The sequence below is a fragment of the Pangasianodon hypophthalmus genome, chromosome 8, assembly GCF_027358585.1.
Source record: "Pangasianodon hypophthalmus isolate fPanHyp1 chromosome 8, fPanHyp1.pri, whole genome shotgun sequence".
NCBI lineage: Eukaryota > Metazoa > Chordata > Actinopteri > Siluriformes > Pangasiidae > Pangasianodon > Pangasianodon hypophthalmus.
In genome coordinates, this window is record NC_069717.1 from 29035984 (window position 1) to 29056757 (window position 20774).

Consider the following 20774-nt stretch of genomic DNA (forward strand, 5'->3'; position numbering starts at 1 on the left):
ATAACTTTCTCTTCTAACCTTCTAGATCTTCTTCTTCTTATCATTGTTTGTCTTTTTTTGCCAAAACAATACGATTTCGCTGGCAGTTTTTTTTAGTAAATCTATAAATATCGAGATTCATATCATGTACCACAGAAAAGTCTTGTAATATCGTGATAACGATATATTTCTCACATCGTCTAGTCCTCAGTTTAGGATCAGAACCGGATCTGAGAGAAAACCGAGCCGGACACAGTGGAGATGGCCCATTAGCTCACGGTTTCCTGTGACAAGCGTGACATTGGGAATGTTTTATCCTTATAAGGAAGTGTTTGCTGTTTTGTTGACTTTTGCACACTTCACTGATGATTTTGGAAACGACCCTGAACTTGTTTGAACGCTGTGACGCTCACCAGCTTCAGTCTTCCCAAAGAAACCTTTCAGCTTTACAGCATTACATCAGCACACACTTCTTCCACTGACTGAACTAGCATTAGCCGTAGGTGTTTTCAGATTTTATATCACGTACACAAGAGTGTGACTGAAAAATTAGCACCTGTGATATTCTCTGCGCTAGACACTTTCACATCAGCATGCTAACTAGCTGGTTTGTTAAACAATAAGGCATAATTTAAAAAAAAAAACAGAACAATGTTCATTTGAAATGATTTGTTCCTCATACTTCTCTGCAGGCTGCACAGTCGACTAGCTTGCTAACTAGCAAGCTAAATAACTAGCAGCTGTTTATCAAACAAATTAAACACACAGTGACAGTGAAAATGAGATTAAATCCTCAGGAATATCAACATTCACCTCAGATGTGTTGGTAAATTATTAATAAAAGACTTTGCACAACTAGAATTGCACTATGTAGCCATACTGATCTGCTAACTAGCTAAATAGCTAAATAACTAGCAGTGAAAATGAGACAAAATTATTGGGCATATCAATATTTACCTCAGATGTGTTGGTAAATTACTAATAAAAGACTAAAAAAATAAAATTACACTGTAATTACACGTTTTTCTTTCTTTGTTTTTCTTTCTTGCTTACATTTTCCATTAAATTCTGCAAGCTTTGCTTGTGAGGTAAATAATTAGCAGCTAGTTAGTGGCTTTCTGTCTAGCTAGCACAATTTCTTGAGTAATACATAGTAACATTGCATACATGTCATGCTAACTGGCTAGTTTGCTAACAGAATTTGATATTTGTCAAGTCAACTTCCTTTGAACTCGATACGCAGCCATATCAGATCAGTAACTGGGAAGCTAAATAGCTAGCAGCATGCGGTTTTACACTCGTGCTAGGCACCAGCACTGAAAAAACACTGAGAAAAAAAAAGTCTGAAACGGAGACACAGGAAGTATTAAGCGTTAGCACAATACACAGAGCTGCATGGGCTTGCTAGGTGACTAGTTTGCTAATTAAAAAAATATATATTTGAAATCATTTCCTCAGATATTTGTTCATTATGTTGCCTACATATTTATACTGGATTGCTAGCTAGCTAGCTGGCTAAATAAATGAGTGAAGTAATGAAGCTCCATCAGCTGTCATGTACAAACAGAGGAGTAATTTTAGTGTTCTGCCTTTTTTTAAAGAGGAAAATTTCTCAAAAACAGAAGAATACCTTTTTAACTCTAAGTTCTGCTCCAATTGAGCTAGCGCGTAGCCGTTAACTCCTTTATACAGAGAGTGTAAATGTGAAAAACGAGACCAAAACATCAGGGATATCAACATTTATCTCAGAAGAGTTCACAAATCACTAATAAAAATCTCTGTACAGCTAATAACGCACTGTAATTACACTTAGCATCGACCGCTAACTCAGGTGTCATGGGTTACACCATACTGAAAACCTGTCAATGTCGTGTCATAACTTGTAAACGATTCGAAAAAATCATAACAAGAGTGAGTCATTGGTGTGGAATCTTCTAGAAGACACAAACATGCAGGTTTGGTGCACATGTTCAGAACTGTTCCGGGTTATTATGTACCATAGCTACGATATAACAAAAATAACCGACACATGCAAGGGAATCAGATTTTTGCCATATTTTCTGCAGATTTTTCTGGAAATAAATAAATATGGAGTTATATTTTGATAAATTTGTACACTGTGAATACATACAGATGTATATATATATATATATATATATATATATATATATATATATATATATATATATATATAGCAAGCTAAATAACTAGCAGCTGGTTATTAAACAAACTAAACAAACTAAACACAGTGACTGTTAAAATGAGACTAAATCATTGACAATATCAACTTTTAGACGTTCAGATGTGTTGGTAAATTATTAATAAAAACCTTGTACAACTAAAATTGCATTACATAGCCATACTGCCTTGCTAACTAGCTAACTAGCTAAATAACTAGCAGCTGGTAAGCGAAAATAAGACAAAATTATCAGGCATATCAACATTTACCTCAGATGTGTTGGTAAATTACTCTGTACAATTAAAATTACTCTGTAATTGCAATTTTTTCTTTGTTTAGTCTTCCTTTTTTCTTCATTCTTTCTATTATCCTTAAAACTCTTCAGGCTACGTAGTTATACTGGCTAGCTAAATAACTAGCAATATTTACCTCAAATATGTTGGTAAATTATCAATAAAAGTCTTTGTATAACTAATATTACACTGCATAGACATACTGGCTTGCTAATTAGCGAGCTAAATATCTATAAGTGGGTGATTTACAGTGAAAATGAGACTAAGACCAATTCGCCTAGTATCCGAGATCGTGTCCCAAATCGTAGTATGTTGAAATGAGAATCCCAAATGTATCCGAATGTTCTACAATTTCTGTTAGATTTTCGAAGTGTGGATCCATGGACACTTTTTCAGCTAATATTACCCACAACTCATTGCGTGAACAACGGTTTTGTGACGGTTCACTTCGTCGAATTCAACCTGCGAACATGGCGGAGGAGTGTAACGTCAGTGATGCATCTTCAGTGCAAGAACTTAAATATTAAATACTAATATTAAGTTTTTTAAGGAATAATGAATGCAAAAAAGCTGAAATTTCTTGGAGGAGGAGGAGGAGTTAAAGTAGTTTAAAGTGACAATGTGCGTAACTAGGCAACAACGTTCTCTTCCGTTACATGACGTGTTCGTTAGTACGTCCCAGTACTCGCATACTACTCTTTAGCTACACACTCAAAAGGAAATATTTTTTATTCACAGAAAGAGTACGTACGTTTAGTGCGTAGTATAAGTAGGCGAATTGGGATGCAGTATAAATTATTGGGCATAACAACATAAAAATTACTAATTTAACTAGATGCTAATTACACATCTCTGTGGTTTTCTTTCCTTTTTTCTTTCTGTCTTTTTTCTTTATATTTTTTACCTTAAATTCTGCAGGCTATGTAGTTGATTAGCTTGCTAACTAGCTAGCTTAATAGCTAGCTGGCAGCAGTTTGGAGAATCTAAATACACAGTAAAAGCTAAAAAAAAAAAGACAAAATCATCTGGAATATCAACATTTACCTCAGATGTGTTGGTGAATTTACTAACAAAAGACTGCGACTACACAAATTTATTTATTTATTTATTATTTTTTTGCAACCCAGTCATTCTGGACTTGCTATCGAACGCGGAAGAACACAACATCGCTGACCACAACTAAACCAACCAACATTATATTATTGGCCTCAGTGTAATAAATACATTTTACGGTTTTATGAAAATTTTTTCTCAAAATTAAAAGAATTACAATTAGGGGGTTTGACCGTACGTGTGTAAAATGATTTATTAATACCGTAATACCGTGATATTTTTAGACTAGGTTATCATACTGTTAAATTTTAATATCGTAACATGATAGCCTAGCGGTGAGAAATGTCGGATAATTAGCATGACGTAAAAATATAGGCCTTATGCTGACACGTTTTGACGATAATGAAAAGCCTCGTTAACGTCAGTCCTGTAAATACGAAAGTACACAACGCAACGTTAAAGTGAAATAAATGAAACCACTGAACGCTTGTGTCCGTGGCCAAATATGTCTCCAGGCAGGAGAGTAATGGCCGCCGCTGATGAGCTCTTTATTTAGTTTGGGGCTCGCGCGGCGCAGGCCGAGTCCTCTAGTGATTTCGGAAGCGTGGCTTCGGCCGTGTAAACACACAGCGTGGCTTGTAAACTGTGCTCTTCCTGTTATACACTGTGCGATGGACATTTGGAACGAAGAGGCTGCATGTGCCTCATTTTCGGTTCGAAAGGCAGCGCGATCAACAAACCGATGAATAACACACACACACAACACACACACACACACACTGACACAAACCCTGTGAATGAAGCTTCAAGCTGCAGACAAGCTGTCAGTGTAGTCAAACACACACACACACACACACACAAACTGTCTCTCAACTGGGCTCAAAACACACACACACACACACACACACTCTCACACAGACACACACACATTAGCATTTTAACTGTAACAAAAAGCACAAACTTTACCAATAATATCACAGTTATTAGCACATGACCATAATTGTAGCATATAACAGCTCCTGCTAATACATCTATGCTAATTTTGGCTAATTAAAGAAATAGTTTGGCAAAAAAATAAAATATAAAATGTCCAATTTCCTGTTTTCCCCCAAATTTATTCCATCAACATGTTTGTTGCCAGAAATATGCGGCATGGAATTTGAGGGTTTTTTTTTCCACCTTGACTTTTGACGTGGTGAAGATTTTCAGCTAGAAGCTAACAAAAAATTACATACAGATAGCTGAGATTACTAGCAGTTCTGTCAACAATTAAGACATGATTTAAAACCCTAACAATGTATTTGTTCTTTGTACTTTTTATTTTCTTTAAATTCTACAGGCTACAAAGTTAAACTAGCTTGCTAACTAGCTAGCTAAATACCTAGCAGCTGGTTTTTGTACAATCTAAAGACACAGTCCCAGTGAAAATGAGACTAAATAATGGGGAATATTAACATTTACCTCAGATATGTTGGTAAATTACTAATAAAACTTACACTTAGTACAACTAAATTTACCCCAGCTAGTTATACTGGTTTGTTAACTAGCTAGCTAAATAACTAGTTTGCGACACAGGAAGTAGGGTCTCTTGTTTTTCACAATATTTGAGGTTGTGATTTTGAGGATTGAGACACCGCTAAGCAACATTTCAGACAACCGTTGCCTTGCTAATGTCAGCTAGCAAGCTCGGTTTCCACAGAAACAGAAAACATTTGGTTTTGTGGTAACCATAGCTACCGAAAACAAACCTAGCTAAACACAGCTAGCTCTTGTCCAGCATGAATTGAAACATTATTTTAGGTGATGCATGAACAAAAGAAAATATTTGATAAGAGAATAAAGTTATAATTATACTTTTTTCACCAATTTATTTTTTATGAAAATGTATGATACAATGAGAATAATGTTAGCTAGACAATGTAAAGGAGCGAGCTAGCATGTACATGGTCTTATTTACATGCTACATCTGCTAGCAAACTTATAAATGATGAGTGTGTTAACTAGCCAAGTTACCTCAGGTTTGATTGAAAGATTTATAAATAAGTCACTCCTCACATTTCTAAAAGGTTGTTTGTTTGGATCAAAATTATATCATTTTCATTTATTTACTGTCAAATATTTTCTCATTTTGATGCGTAGCCTAAAATAACATTGCAATCCATGTTGGACAAAAGCTAGCTGTGTTTAGCTAGGGTTGTATTCGGTAGCTATGGCTACCACATAAACATTGAAATTTTTTTTTTCTGAATGAAATCTGAACGAAAATCAAGATGGAGCTATGAATGTTCTGACAAACATGTTTTGGATGAAACCATTTGCTCAAATCATTTTTTTAACATGTTAGGAGGAACATGTACAGCGTGGTCTCTGGTACGAGCTCATCTGAAGTCCCGGCGAGAGCAGCCTGAGAGGTTCATTTAGCATTCCAGGGGAAGTTTAAAGAAAAACAACTGGACCTGAGCCATTCCCCATTGAGTTTAGAGTCACGACTCTCAGCCTTGCTGAATTCTCCAGATTAGTGAAAAACACGCATGGCTAACGTTAGCGGCCTGCTCCGGGCCTCTGTATATAAAGCCTCTGTCAAAACCTGCTCATTTATGGTAAACTCTGAGCTAATGAGCAACGACAACGACGACAACAACAACGAGAACTGAATGTACAGAGCTGTGTTTGCAGTTCAGGAGGATTCTGGGTAGCGAATCAGGCCGTGAGGTTCGTGGAAATCGCATCTGAGGTTCACTAAATTCATATTTTGTAATCTTGCAGCATGAAAGACGATAAAATTGTGGATAAAACCCAAAAAACAATGAGAAATGCAGGCCTGATGAAACAAAAATACACAAATCTGTATAATATAGGTGTAGATGGAATGCAGGTCGATATGATACAATACAGAATGAGTCGATACGCATCAATTCATTACTGATCTGATACGATTCGGTTCTGATTCTGTAAGATTCAATTCAGAATCCTAGTTTTGATTCTTTGTTTTGTCTAAGAATTGGTACTAAATTAATTCCCTTCCCAAATCTTCTTTTTCTTTGTTCATCCGTATAAACCAGTGCTGCCTTTTTGTACACTGTTGGACCGATTTTCTGCTTATACAGGCAAAAGTATGTGCGCCCCTGATCATCACAGCCATATGTGCCTTTGTTGAACGTCCCATTCCAGATTTATTCCCCGTGTGTTTGCTGTTATAATGAGCTCCACTCTTCTGGGAAGCTTTCCACTAGATGTTGGAGCGTGGCTGTGGGGATTTGTGTTCATTCAGCTACAAGAGCATTAGTGAGATCAGGCGCTGATGTTGGGATGTCGAGGAGGTCTGGGGTTCAGTCGGTGTTCCAGTTCATCCCAAAGGTGTTCAGTGGGGTTGAGGTCAGGGCTCTGTGCAGGACACTCGAGTTCTTCCACTCCAACCTTCACACACCATGTCTTCATGGAGCTGGCTTTGTGCACAGGGGCATTGTCATGCTGGAACAGGTTTGAGTCTCTTAGTTCCAGTGAAGGGAAACTGTAATGCTACAGCACACAGAGACGTTCTATACAACTATGTGCTGTCTTTGAGGAAGAACCACATTTGGGTGTGATGATCAGGGGTGCACATACTTTTGGCCATGTAGTGTATATTATGGTATTCAGTATTCTTAGCGATTCAAAGTATTCTAACTATCCCTAGGATGCAAAAAGCGAAACGTGAAAACCAGCCATCGTTTACTGTACAGTCAGCCATGTGAGCATGTTTGGTCGAAATAATCCTTTAAAAATGCAGTAAGAGGTTAAGGAATTATCATCGAGTTAATATCAGCGTAATAGTAAATGAAACACAGCTTAGTTTCCTTTAAAGCAGCCAAGATTGCGTGTTTAGACCCTGAAAGCCTTCTGTGCCGTTTCCCAACATCAATCTTTCAAAAGACAGGAACACAAGATGCTAAGCGCTGGCATCCACAGCCTGCCATTCCTCCACCGATTTCACTCCAGACAGGAAGACTAATGTGATTCTGGCCTGGCCAAAAAATTTTCCACTGCTCTCTGGAATCTGTTTCCCACGACTACAAGTGGTTTGATTCTCCGCGAAACGAAACGCAGACTCACGCTGACCTCCGAACACATCCCGAGTACAAATTCCCTCTTATTCTCCTCCATTTTCATCCCAAATCTTTTTTTTTTTGTCTAAATGCACGATGGATTCTGAATCTTGAAGCCATTAGTTTCAGTTTTATACACACAATTTGATTTTATATAAACAAAATTTAAAATGGAACTACATCATCCACCAAACTATTCTGTTATACCACAGAGATGTGGAATTCTCGAATCTGATTGGTCAGAAGGTGTTGATTAGTTTTCTATAACAGCACAGTAGTGTCAAATGATAAGTGTGCATTTGTATTAATATAACACTTGTCATGTTTCCTTCCTTATATTCTTTCTTCCAAAGTTGAACTGTATTAAAATTTCTTTAAGAAGTGTGGATGATAATAAAGTTCCACTTTGACCTTAAATGTGTAAACACGGACTCTTCTTACTACTTTACGAATTGTTTATTTAAAAATAAGATCATGTAGCTTAACATTGTCCCTGTTTACACTTGGTCTTAAGCATCAGGATTACATCCAGCTAGAGATTATACTCATAAAAATGAGGAAAAGAGATTTACATTTTCTGGTAAACCCTGAGCTAGTGGGAAACGACGACGACGACGAGTTCAGAGCCGTGTCTGGCGCCCAGGGGGATTCTGGGTAGTGAATCAGGCCACAGGGATGGTGGAAGCCATGTCTGAGGTTCACAGGCTTCATATTTTGTAATCCCGAGGCATGAATGATGACATAATTGTGGACAAAAGACAAAAAAACGACTAGGAATGCATGCTCAAACCACTTCAGGAGGAGGTCTGGGACGCATTTTAGCCGAGCGTAAATGCATGCGTCTTTTAAAAGCACATTTTACAACCAAAACAAAAAGCTCTGTTGATGCTTTTAAAAACTTTTAAAAACAAGATTAAAAACTCCTCGCTTTTTAATCTTATTGATCTGCTCTAATAAACAGATTTCACTCTTGCTAATCAGTTACAAGTGTGGTTAAAATCTTATCAATCTTGATACATGGCACAGGAAGTGACCAGGTGTAAACAGGAAGCAGCAAATGTCAGATATCGACTAAGGTGCATTCGATTTTTTAACACATGCATCCTGTCTAGAAAGTTATTCTACAACCTTCATCACATTCTTTTAGCCTTTAGTTCAAGCTGCGAAGACACATTTGAGATGGATTTGCTAGGATGTGAACATGTACACAAAATCACCACAACGTTTTAGACCTTATTGTAAAGCATCAGTGTACTTCATTTTGTTGTCAACGTCCAACAACATTATCATGTTAACATGCTTATACACACACACACACACACACACACACACACGTGAACTATAACATTACTCCACCACTATAACATTTTAAAACCTGCAAACAATTTTCACACAAAACAACCGTGAAACGATTTGACGTCCGAATACTCTAACATATAAACCAGGTCTATAACAAAACACCCAGAATAACACTACAACATATAACCATATTATCACATTATAACGTTCCACATTTCAACTTATTTTACGTTTCACACAAGATGTTAAAACGGTGTCAAGACGGCTAAACGTGCTACGATATAAACCTGCTCTGTAACGTTAGCGCACCTGTTTTTGATGGTTTGACGTCCAACCATGTTAACACGTTAACACCTTAACAACTCTATTACATCATAATATTGTACACCTTACAGTAAAACATCACCGTACTTCGTTTATTTTTTTTGTCATTTAACAGTTGACAGCATGTTATGTCTTATGTCCAGCAATGTTATAATGTGAACATGGTAACATACTGTATATATATTCTGCTCTATAACACTATTCCAACATCATAACGCCATTTTAAAACCTACAACCAATTACGATCTTCTGATTTTTCACACAAAACAACCGTGAGACGATTTTTAATCCTGTATAAACTTGGTCTATAAGAGAACACCTAAAACCATGATATATATATATATATATATATATATATATATATATATATATATATATGATAAATGTATTATAACATCACAGTGTTTTAAACTGTACATATTCCATATTTTCATAAAAAAAAAACATTTCACACAAGCTCAAAGCTTAAATCCCTTAAATCTTAAAGCCACTTAAACACCATGCTACGATATAAACCTGGCCTGTGACTGTTAAAGCACCTATTTTTGATGGTTTGACGTCCAACCATATTAACATGTTAACAACTTTCTCTGTTCTTACACCATAATATTGTACACCTTACAGTAAAACATCAGCGTACTTCTTTTATTTATTTTCGTCAGTTAACATTGACACAAGATCAATTACGATCTTCTGATTTTTCACATAAAAAAACCGTGAGACGATTTTACATCCTGTATAAACCTGGTCTATGAGAGAACACCTAAAACCATGATATATATGATAACCGTATTATAACATCATAGTGTCTGAAACTTTACATATTCCATATTTAAACCCACTTCACACAAGCTCAAAGATTAAATCCCTTAAATCTTAAAGCCAGTTAAACTCCATGTTACCATGCTACGATATATAAACCTGGCCTGTGAGTGTTAAAGCACCTATCTGATGGTGTGACTTCCAAGCCGATTAGCATGTGAACATGGTTTATAACTGCTCATTTAACACCATGATGATTTAGACCTGGCATCTGAACACCGGTTCACCATCCTGCTGTTATATTTAACACACCTGAACGCACTTTAACCCCCACAGCAGCCTTTAAGGCAGTGAGTGAGATGCTAGCTGAACATATGTAGCAGCATATGTAATGAAGGTGTACAGTAATGGCCGTGTGGAGGCCTCGCTTGAAGGAAGTAGCGGTTATTGTGGCTTCGGTGGTGCTATCAGTGAGCGAGCAGGGCTTTCTCCTTTCTCTGCACCACGTCAGGGAATGTGTCCTGAGCTAGAACAAGTATTACAGTATCGTGGAAAAACCTCACACACACACACACACACACACACACAGGAGGCCATGTTGTGTTGTGTTGTGTTGTGTTATGTTGGGGTTGTTGGGAATGTGTGAGGAAGTGAAGGTAGCGGTGTCCAGCTGCCATTTCTTTCACACACTCACATATAAAATGGATCGTGCACACACTAACACTAACACACACACACACACACACACACACAGCAGGCTATATAAGCAGATATATTCAGTGTTGGTTGGGTTAAACATGTTGCACATGAGGTGGGATTGATGTTGAGGGTTAAGCGCTTTGAAGTGAGCGGCTTGAAAGGGAAGCGTTACAGTGTAGCAGAGTCGCACCGCCGCCCCCCTTCATGTCGGCTTCTTCTTTAACCCTACACCCTTACAGAGCTTCTGATCATCACTGTGTGCTGGAGGGACACAAGACTACCACCACCACTACACACTACCACCACCACCACTACACACTACACACTACCACCACAACAACATCAACAACATCAACAACATCAAAATAAAAGCTCATTTCTATTCAGCTCGAGTGCATTTATTTCCCTTTACACACATCCGAAATCTCTCAACTTACCCTCTCTCGCTTTAAGGAGCACCGTGTTAGCAACGATGTTCTCCAGCTCCATCAAAAAAACCCCACCACCACAAGCACACACACACAAAACACAATCCCAGTGCGGTGCGATGGTCGCGTCCGCCTCGCGCACGGCAAGCTCAAGATGCTCTCAAAAGATTTCAAATAAAGAAAGAAGAGAGAAATCGAGGCTCCTCCCCAGGCCCCGAATTCGCCTCTTTTTCCCCTCAATTCAGCACGAAAAACAAATAAAAATAAACACCGAATTAAAGTCTAAATCCTGTCCATTTCACGCTCGTGCCGTCCGGTAAGCTGCGCGCGCGCTGTCCGTGTCTTTCGGGCTCCATGAAACAAGCTTCATCACCGAAGGAAAAAAAAAAAAAAAAAAAAAGTCCCATTCAAATGGTAGTCTTCAGAGCAGGCCGAGGGGTCTACATCCTCCTCCGATGATGATGATGATGATGATGATGCATGGCAGAAAAGAAGAGGAAGAAGAACAAGAGGTGGTGGAGGAGGAGGAGGAGATGGTGGTGGTGGTGGAGGAGGTGGTGGATGAAGGTTGATCCCAGCTCCTCACTGGTTCCTCACTCGGCTCCTGGTCTCTGAGCCCCACAAGCTGCTCGAGTCTTTCTGCTTTCACTTTGCCATCGTTTTTTTCCGGCCCGAGTCGTTTCCCTCGTTCAGTGTGTCACACACACACACTCACTCACTCACACACACTCACACACACTCACACACACACCGGCCTCCGAACACACACTCACACACACTCACACACACACTGCCACCTATGGCAGCCAGATCCAGCAGATAAATGGCATATGGAGCTGCTCAGAGGTTGCCATGTTCTTTTTGCAGTACTAGCCCGGGTTGCCAGATTTGTATTTTTTAAACAAAGCAAATCACAGACAATGTACACAATGTAGCCTGTAACTCCAGATCTACAAATTCAAACCTCATGTTAGAAAAAATAATTAAGTTAAACACTAAATAAAAGCGTTTTTGTGTGTGTCTGTGTGTGTGTGTGTGTGTGTGGTGACATTCTTAGTGTAGTAGATGTGTTAAATAAAATATAAATATACTATATTACAAACATCATATAAATCTGTCATAGGTAATAAAATAAAAATATGAGCTTCTAACACGCTACGTGACTCAACAGTAAAGCGGAATTTAGAGTTACGAGAAAATCGTAATTAAAGTTCGGTACTCAAATTAAGCAAACGTGTTGCTCCCTGTAAACGTTTTTACGGTTTAATAATAGAAATACAACCTTTTGAGAAATTCAGAATATTAGCGACATAATGTAAATATAACGTGAGCTCAAATTTCGGACACGTTATGTATGTACGAATAATTTTTTTCATAAAATGTCGCACTTTTGATGTACAGTCAGTGTTGCTGAAGCTACTTTACGAGTGTAACTTGTAGCTATAAGTTATTCGAGGTTTGAAATAGCTAAAGAACTGTACAGCCGAAATTTCTTTTTGATAACGTAGCTAGCTATACGATTGAGCTACTAAGAAAAACGAGCTAACTTCATTGAAACTACTTTATCAAACTGTGGAAAACAAATTGTGTTTCATTTTATTGTGCAGCCAAATTATTACGCAAAATAAAAATACAGCGTATGCTGTAACACAGAAATGTTACTTAATTATGTTTATGTTAGTTATGTAACGCAATCAACAACAATCATCATCATAAAAAAATAAATAAGCGATAAGGAGAGGACTCGGACGATGAAGCTCTTGCTTCAGTTATCTTCTGGAAATATCGAGCTAGTTAGCATTAATAGCTTCACAGTAATCTACGATCAATAGAACCCTGAATTAAACAGCTACGTTCGGGTGAAGAAATGCGTTAAATATTTGATTTATTTGTTTGTTTATTATTTGTGGTAAATACACACACACACACACACACACACATTACAAATGTAGATAACAGTGTGGTCCAAAAGTCTAACGTCATTAAAATTGACCAAATTTCTTTTTATTTAAAACTAGATATAAACAGAAAGTTTTAAAAAATTTGAAAAATGTTGGCGTGATGCGGCTCGACGCAAAGAGGAACCCCGAAGTGGATAATTTGCGCATAACCACACGTTCTGAAGTGTTTTATTTCTCTTATACTTCAGCCAACAATTACAATATTCAATTTATTAAAGAAGCTTTTTAATGGTTTATAGTTACATTTAACGTTGTGGAGAAACGTTCGTTCCTGTTCTCACTTATGTTACAGCAGCTATAAACAGTCGTTCCCTCACTAGCTTCTCTTTATTCTCTCTTTCTTGAAGTTAATAAGACAAAGAAACTGCAAAAAAAACACACAAAGCGTAAATTCCTATTTTACAGAGAACCGTTACAAAGCGCTGACACTGGAGACTCCTTCCTTAAAGGTTACATAAATGTCTTCTAACAAAAACCATCACCACATTAAAGATCATGTTTTTTTAAAAAATGTTTTTTATTTTTAATCTTAGATAACGTAGCGCGTCGGCCGTACAAGTGGACGAACCGTTACTATAGAAACGATAACGTATTAGAACGAGCGCATTAATATTAATATACAGTAATGTTGCATGTTACAGCCGTAGCTACAGTTAAAACCTTCTGACCAATCAGATTTGAGAATTCATCCGCGCTGTTGGTTTAAGACAAATTTATACAGGACACATGCAGATCATGTTCACAACAATATTATGAGAAAGATAAAGTTTCAATCTGGCAACCCGGAGTGTCTCCCTCCCCTGGCTGGAGGAAAAGGCGTGTCCCAGTGCAGCTGTGACGCAGGAGGAGGATACATGCCTTCCTCAGGACATCTGATCTGTGCACTACATTCATAACCCTGTCTCTCCCGCCCGCTGTTCCGGCCCGGGGCTCACCTTCAGCCTCCATTTCAGCCTGCAGGAACCTCGAGGAACCTGCCAAGAATCACAGAACCAGAACCAGAACCAGTGCAGAAGCCTTACTGTCTCCCAACATGGACTACTCTTTAAACAGGAATCTCTATTTAATGAAGTCACGGGGGTCAGAAAACATCCATTAAACATGTCTCTAATGTGAGCTTTAATAAAAATGAGGCAAAAATTAAATATATACTCTATAAAATATAAACATTTATACAAGCTCTCAGAGTTCAAACTTGTTTACGCTCACACTGTATTATGGATATTTAAAAAAAGCATCAGAAACAACAACAACAACAACAACAACAAATACCACAATAGCGAACAACAAAACAATGTCTTGTTATAAAAATTAAATGTTCACAAACCATATACACTAAAATAATTCATTAAATTAAAAATATATCAGCATAAAAAAAATTATAATAAATATCCAAACTATAAATAAATATATTACTATAATAATATTAATGTTAAAATATTATATATATTAAAATAATATTAATATTTAAAAAATTAATGTGCTAAAATAAATTGTACTATATATATATTAAATATATATGTAAATATTTTAATTTAAATATATATATAATATTGTTATATTTTATACAGTATAAATGCACCTTTAAAATTATTTAAATGTTATTTTATTATTTAATAATTATTTAGATATTATTATTTATTTCTCAGAGTTAAAACTGATATTCATTTGCAGTGTATTATGGGTAAAAAAAATGTATGAACTATTGAAAATAAAACAACAGCACAAATCACTTTTGTTTTGTTTTGTTTTGTTGTTTTGGTGTTGGAGAAATTTTCTAATCCTGTCTGTAATACTTTAATATTAAATTAGTTCAACACATATATAATAAAATTATGTAAAAAAAAAATAAATAAATAAAAAATAAATTACAACTTTACATATAAAAATATAAAGATATAATTAGGTCATATAATATTATTTATAAACTCACAAAAACTAGGAAATAAAACAACAACAAAAAACAAGAAGTTTTTTTAGAAAGATTTATGAATTTCTGTATTATTTGTTTGAAATTTTTTCCAAAATATCTGATATTTCAGTAAAAACATTAACTGGATAAAACTCCAGCATTGTGGCCTCCAGTCTGAATCTTTCCTACAGTTTTTAATCTTTTGTTTTTTGAATTAGAGCAGCTGAAAGGTTGAAAAGTAAAACCCTGATGGTGGCGTTTTAAACATTTAAAAGTGTTTCTACACCTTTAATAAAATTCGATGTAAAAGAAAATGTGTGATCATGTAACACACCTCGCTCGCTCTTTCTCTCCTTTTTTCCATTTCAGGTTTCTGTTTACATTTTTCCGTATTGCACTCCTCTTGGACTGGACCTGTGTCTAAAGGTCAGTTTCTTTTCCTAAGAGTAAATAAGGTAGAGGCCAATGTGCAAATACTCAAATAAATAAAAATAAAGATAAAAAAACAGAAAAGGTTATACAGTTTATTAGTATCTGGGTTGCACCTTTAATAGTTTAAATGCTTTAAAGGCAGGATCGTTGTTGTTTTGCTGTTCTTTTTTTTTGGAATTATATTTATTACATTTTTAATATTTAACCACTAACTGATACACTGCTTGTCCAACTGAAACGATGTGATTGTTTTCTAACACTTTAATAGTTCAGTATTTGATGAATGAAATGTTGTGAATGAGAGAAAAGCTTGTGTTTGGCGGCACCATGTGGTAGAAAAGAGAATTACACTGAGTCTCAGTGATCACGTGACTTAAAAAACCGTTAAAATAATACACTAATATTCTTACTTCTACACCTATACACTTACTATACAGGGTTATTTACACACACACACACCTTAAACCAAAGACAAAAACTGTACTTTTCCATCTTTATAACACATTTCTTTTCCGTTCTCCGACTTTAGCCACGCCCCCTAATATGGCTTCGAGCTGTGATTGGACAGTGATTGCATTTCAGTGTGGAACTCCTGCAACACACTGATGAAAAGTCAAATTCAACACAAAAGAGAATGGTAGCATAAAAAAAATTATAAGCTAAATATATAATTTAATTTACACACACTGTTGTATAAAATATATTTGTTTTAGACTTTTAGGATTTAAAATTTGGAATTTTCCTTCACCAAAAGGCGAAATCTAAAATCAACTGCGGTACTAAAATTACGTCCCACTGATATTTCATTTATGAATCTGTATGTAAAGTAAAAATAAGAGATTTTAAACACAGGTAAAGTTTCTTTTTCAACATCCTCTGTTCATGTTTCAGATAAAATGTTAATAAAACCTACAAAAGTTGCTGAATTTAAAACTCCAACACACACCACAACTCCTCTTTACTTTCAAATATAGTCATTAAAAGTACTTTTTTTTGTTAAAAATCATACGTTTAGATTAATATGTAAATCCATTGAACACCTCACGTTCTTTCCATTAGAGATTATTATTATTTTTTTTTAATTTACATTTTATTTCATTCACTTAATCCTGTTACTGGAACGCCGTCACCCCTATAAAATATCTGGAACGTTCCACAAGGAACAGGAAGTTGCATCATTTGAATTTTCTGAAGATCACACGAAGAAGAAAAGTCAATTCTCTCATTCTCTTTTTTCCTTTATTTTAATTTTAATTCGAGATTGTGATTTTGACTGATGACTACAACCTTCAAACTATAGATTGAAAGTAAATTTATATAATTTTTTTTTTTAAAGCAACTCATAATGTCCTTAACATCCTTATACCATTAGCATGGATACTAGTTAAGCACTTTTTACTTATTCTCTTGCTTATTTAAAAATAAATAAATAAATAAAAACTCAACACTGTTACTCATTTAAATTATATATAAAAAATAATAATAAAAATAAGAAAACGAAAAAAAGAATACAGTTCCAATACGGAGCATAGACGCCTTTGGTGCTTGGCCCCCTAATGAAATACCTGCCCGAGGCGTCAATACGTTTTTTTTGGAATAGTTAAATACACATTTTCTTAGATTCAATGTAGAGAAAGATTTTTAAAAAGTGTTTAATTTTTAATTGTTATAAAAGCTAAAAGGCATTGCTATCGTAGAATCATGTGAAAGGGAACTGAACGTAGAGAGAGAGGAAGTGAAAGAGTGAGATTAGAGAACTGAAAGGATTATTATTATTATTATTATTATTATTATTATTATTATTATTATTATTATTAGACGTTTACTATCATAGCAGATTCATCGCTTCAAACACGTGACTGATTGTTTAGAAAGGAAACGAACGGACGCTTTAATCCTCTTCTCAATAAACCAGACCCAGACGTCTGTTCCTTACAAAACAGGTTTTAATGGAACGAAAATATCCTCATTGTTGTACAGCGTGATTTTACACAACATACCAAAAAAAACCCACAAACAACAACAAAACACTGAGTTTAAGGTTTCGTTATTATTCTTTCGTTACGTAGAAACTAAAAGCCAGCAGGCTGAAGTGCTTCAGATTTTTTTTTTGTCCATCATCCATTTCCATTTCCATAAAAGGGAAATTAAAGATGGCGGACGGCTACAGTCGATTCAGAGCGACTGCTTTAAAAAGAAAAAAACAAACAAACAAACAAACAAAATAAAGTCATCACATCTCATTTTTGTGATGCAATCTCTCATTAAAAAGAAAAAAGAAAAAAAAAAAAAAGTCACGTTTGTGTAGTGAACGTTTTAAACGTGACGTACGTCTCGTCCCTCCTGAACGTAAACGTGCTGAAACTGAAACATACACACGTAATCTTTCAGAAGTCGTCGAGCGTGTCCGCTTTGGGGATGGATAATCCTCGCTCCTTCACCGCCTGCAGCTTCAGCCGCTCCGACTCCTGCTTGGCCTGCTGCTCCACCCGCTGCTCCTCCAGGATCTCCTCGATGGAGACTCTCTGCAGGATCTGATCGCAGTCTTTATCCAGATCCTAACGTTAAAGCAACAATTCAATCAGCAAATCAAATCCACACAACATTCCACGTCGCTGATAAATAACCCAAGTCTCCGGTTTGGACGAACACACAGCCTTGTACTCACGACTTCTCCCAGCAGGACCACATTTTCTCCTCGGACCACGAAGATCCCTCGAGGGATGTCTCCGAACTTTTTACCCACGTGGATCCGCTCCACCGTTTGGTGCAGAACCAGGTTGGCTGTTGGAGAGTCGACAACAAGCAGCTCAGTACGCAAAAATAACGTGTTTCCTCACAGCAGAAATGATCAACACTGGCTTCCTCCTCGGGCGCGTCTTTAAGAAATCTGATCGCGTAACTCTGATCTGATGCGTATTTTCTTCGCCATATTAACACTTTTATTTTATTTAATTTTTTAAGTAAGAATTCTGAGTTCAGTGCAATGAGTTTGAGTAAATAAACCAATCAGACACACTAATCCTTAAATCCTTGAGATGAACAGCAACGTCTCCTGGAACACTTTCAGGACCTTTTCCAATTACAACAACGATTACATTTCAGTGTAGCACGACTGCGACGCAGTGATGACAGCGAAATACACTCTGATAAAAAAATCACAATCATTACTTTTACGTTTAATTCTTAAAAATGCTATCTCCTGCTGAGTGTTTTCACTGAAGTGATAAAGCGATGCTGTGAAGGTTTTGCTTTTCAGTGTAGCACGACGGCAACGCAGTGATGACAGTGAAATGCACTCCAAAAAAAAAAAAAAATCACAATCATTGCTTTTACATTTAATTCTTAATTCTCCTGCTGAGTGTTTTCACTAAAGTAATGCTCTGAAAGTTTTGCTTTTCAGTGTAGCACGACTGCAACGCAGTGATGACTGTGAAATGCACTCAAATAAAAAAAAATTACATTCACTATGTTAATGTTTAATTCTTAAAACCGCAATCTCCTCCTGAGAGTTTTCACTGAAGTGATAAAGCGATGCTGTGAAGGTTTTACTTTTCAGTGTAGCACGACTGCGACGTAGTGATGACCATGAAAAGCACTCTGATAAAAAAAAAAAAAAAATTACATTCACTACTGTTACGTTTAATTCTTAATTCTCCTCCTGATCATTTTCACTGAAGTGATAAAGCGATGCTATGAAGGTTTTGCTTTTCAGTGTAGCGTGTTGTCCTCATGTCACTAATGAAAAGCAACAGGTTTAAAGATTTCCTTTAAAGTGGATCTGTTCTTGCTTTATAACGACAATAATAAACAGAAATTAGACTTCGGGAAAAGTAAACACTTAGTGAGAGAAATTATTTACGTGTGTTTGGGTAAGACTGTTTAATTATTAACATACATTTAACATAATTTAGTAAGTAAGTAAGTAAAAAGGTAAACAAACAAACAAACAAACAAACGTGGATCGCATTCTAGCTGATCGTAATTGACTCTCGGTCTCAGGCGGCTAATAACGTTTAAAATCTTAACCGTATCTTACGTAACATCAGCTTAGTCGTGATTGGTCACCTGACTGAGCCAATCAGGAGGAGCCATTTTGACTGCGTGTTTACACCGTAGAGTTCATACCGAACTGATCTATGCTCCTGAGGATCCCGATCAGCGTTCTCCCGTCTCTCAGCAGAACGAGGTGCTTCTCTGGAACAGAAAAGAAATCCTTCACTCACATTAAAGAGGTTTTTAGAGCAGGAAACAGCAGATACGACACCGAATCATGAGCTTATCATCTCACATCTAGGTCACGTTATAAGTGCCGTGTTCTCCATCTATCTCCATCTATCACGCTGCACAATGTATTGACACCCCACCCCCAACATAGTAATACTAACACTAACAGTAATACAATGCACTACTGTTGAATTCTGGCTTCTGATTGGTCGGAAAGGTGTTGATTCATTTCCTGTAACAGCGTGTCATGCGGCTGTCCGCCGAGGGAAGTAAAGACACATCCATTTGTACCTGTAACTGTTTTAACTGTTCAGTGAAACTGAAGCTATACTGTACATGCACTCTGTACTGATTCATTAGAGCAACTGTGACGTCATTTCCGCCAGTCATAAGAGGACTACTAGGTTGGGTTTTTTGTTTTGGGGGTTTCTTTACAGATTTACCTGAGATGTTATGTCAGTATGGTGGATTTGATTCATACTTTCACTTTTTTCTTTTTTGCATTCTCTACCATCGCTGACATTTGCACAGGATTATATTTAAGCAATAAAAAAAACGCTCATTAACATAAATTAACATAATTAATGTAATGAATACAGTAACAACAGCTTTAATTCTGTTACAAGCTTTCTGTCTGTCTCTCTCTCTCACACACACACACACACACACACACACGAGTGTAAACACAAGGCCGGCTGCATCTTTGATGTTAAAAAATAAAATAATAAAAATAAAGAGATGAACCTACTGTCGATGTCCTCAATGAGGCTGGCTGTCCCCGGCATGTAATTCATTTTTAAATCACATTTGCTGAGTTTTTTTACGGAATAAAACTATCAAGTCATGAACCATTTGAAACATGTAGCCTTGTTTCACAGGATGTGACGCAGATCAAAGTGCTTCCGGTTCGTTCTGCCGCTTTATAGTGGAAAAAAATATATCGTTAATTTATATGTTCGCGGAATTTTTATCTAAATTTAATTTTGATTGAGGAAATAAATTCCTAAAAAAACAAATATGACACCGAGTAATAAAAGCAATATTTTATCAAAATTATTTTTTCCCAGTTCGTTTCCCTTTACGTCATATGGCGTCATTGAATTGCTGATTCTGATTGGTTAGTTGAGATGAGGTAGCCGTC

The 20774-nt window shown here is 36.4% G+C and overlaps 2 protein-coding genes across 3 annotated transcripts in view; both read right to left on the minus strand.

Moving 5' to 3' along the window:
- Nucleotides 1-11967, minus strand: part of grk5l (G protein-coupled receptor kinase 5 like) — a 58647-nt gene extending 46680 nt beyond the window's left edge. For both annotated transcript variants that reach the window (XM_034307005.2, XM_053235990.1), the window contains exon 1: nt 11111-11967. In XM_034307005.2, coding sequence (XP_034162896.1) covers nt 11111-11162 — 52 coding nt within the window. In that variant the 5' untranslated portion in view covers nt 11163-11967. The remainder of the gene's footprint in view (nt 1-11110) is intronic.
- A 5367-nt stretch (nt 11968-17334) lies between these two features.
- On the minus strand, nt 17335-20528 carry lsm1 (LSM1, U6 small nuclear RNA associated). Its single transcript, XM_026945828.3, has 4 exons — nt 20382-20528; nt 19535-19603; nt 18075-18190; nt 17335-17964 (listed from the first exon to the last, which is right to left on the minus strand). The coding sequence occupies exons 1-4, from the start codon at nt 20425-20427 to the stop codon at nt 17794-17796; spliced, it is 402 nt and encodes a 133-aa protein (XP_026801629.1). The 5' UTR covers nt 20428-20528; the 3' UTR covers nt 17335-17793.
- Nucleotides 20529-20774: the final 246 nt, after the last annotated feature.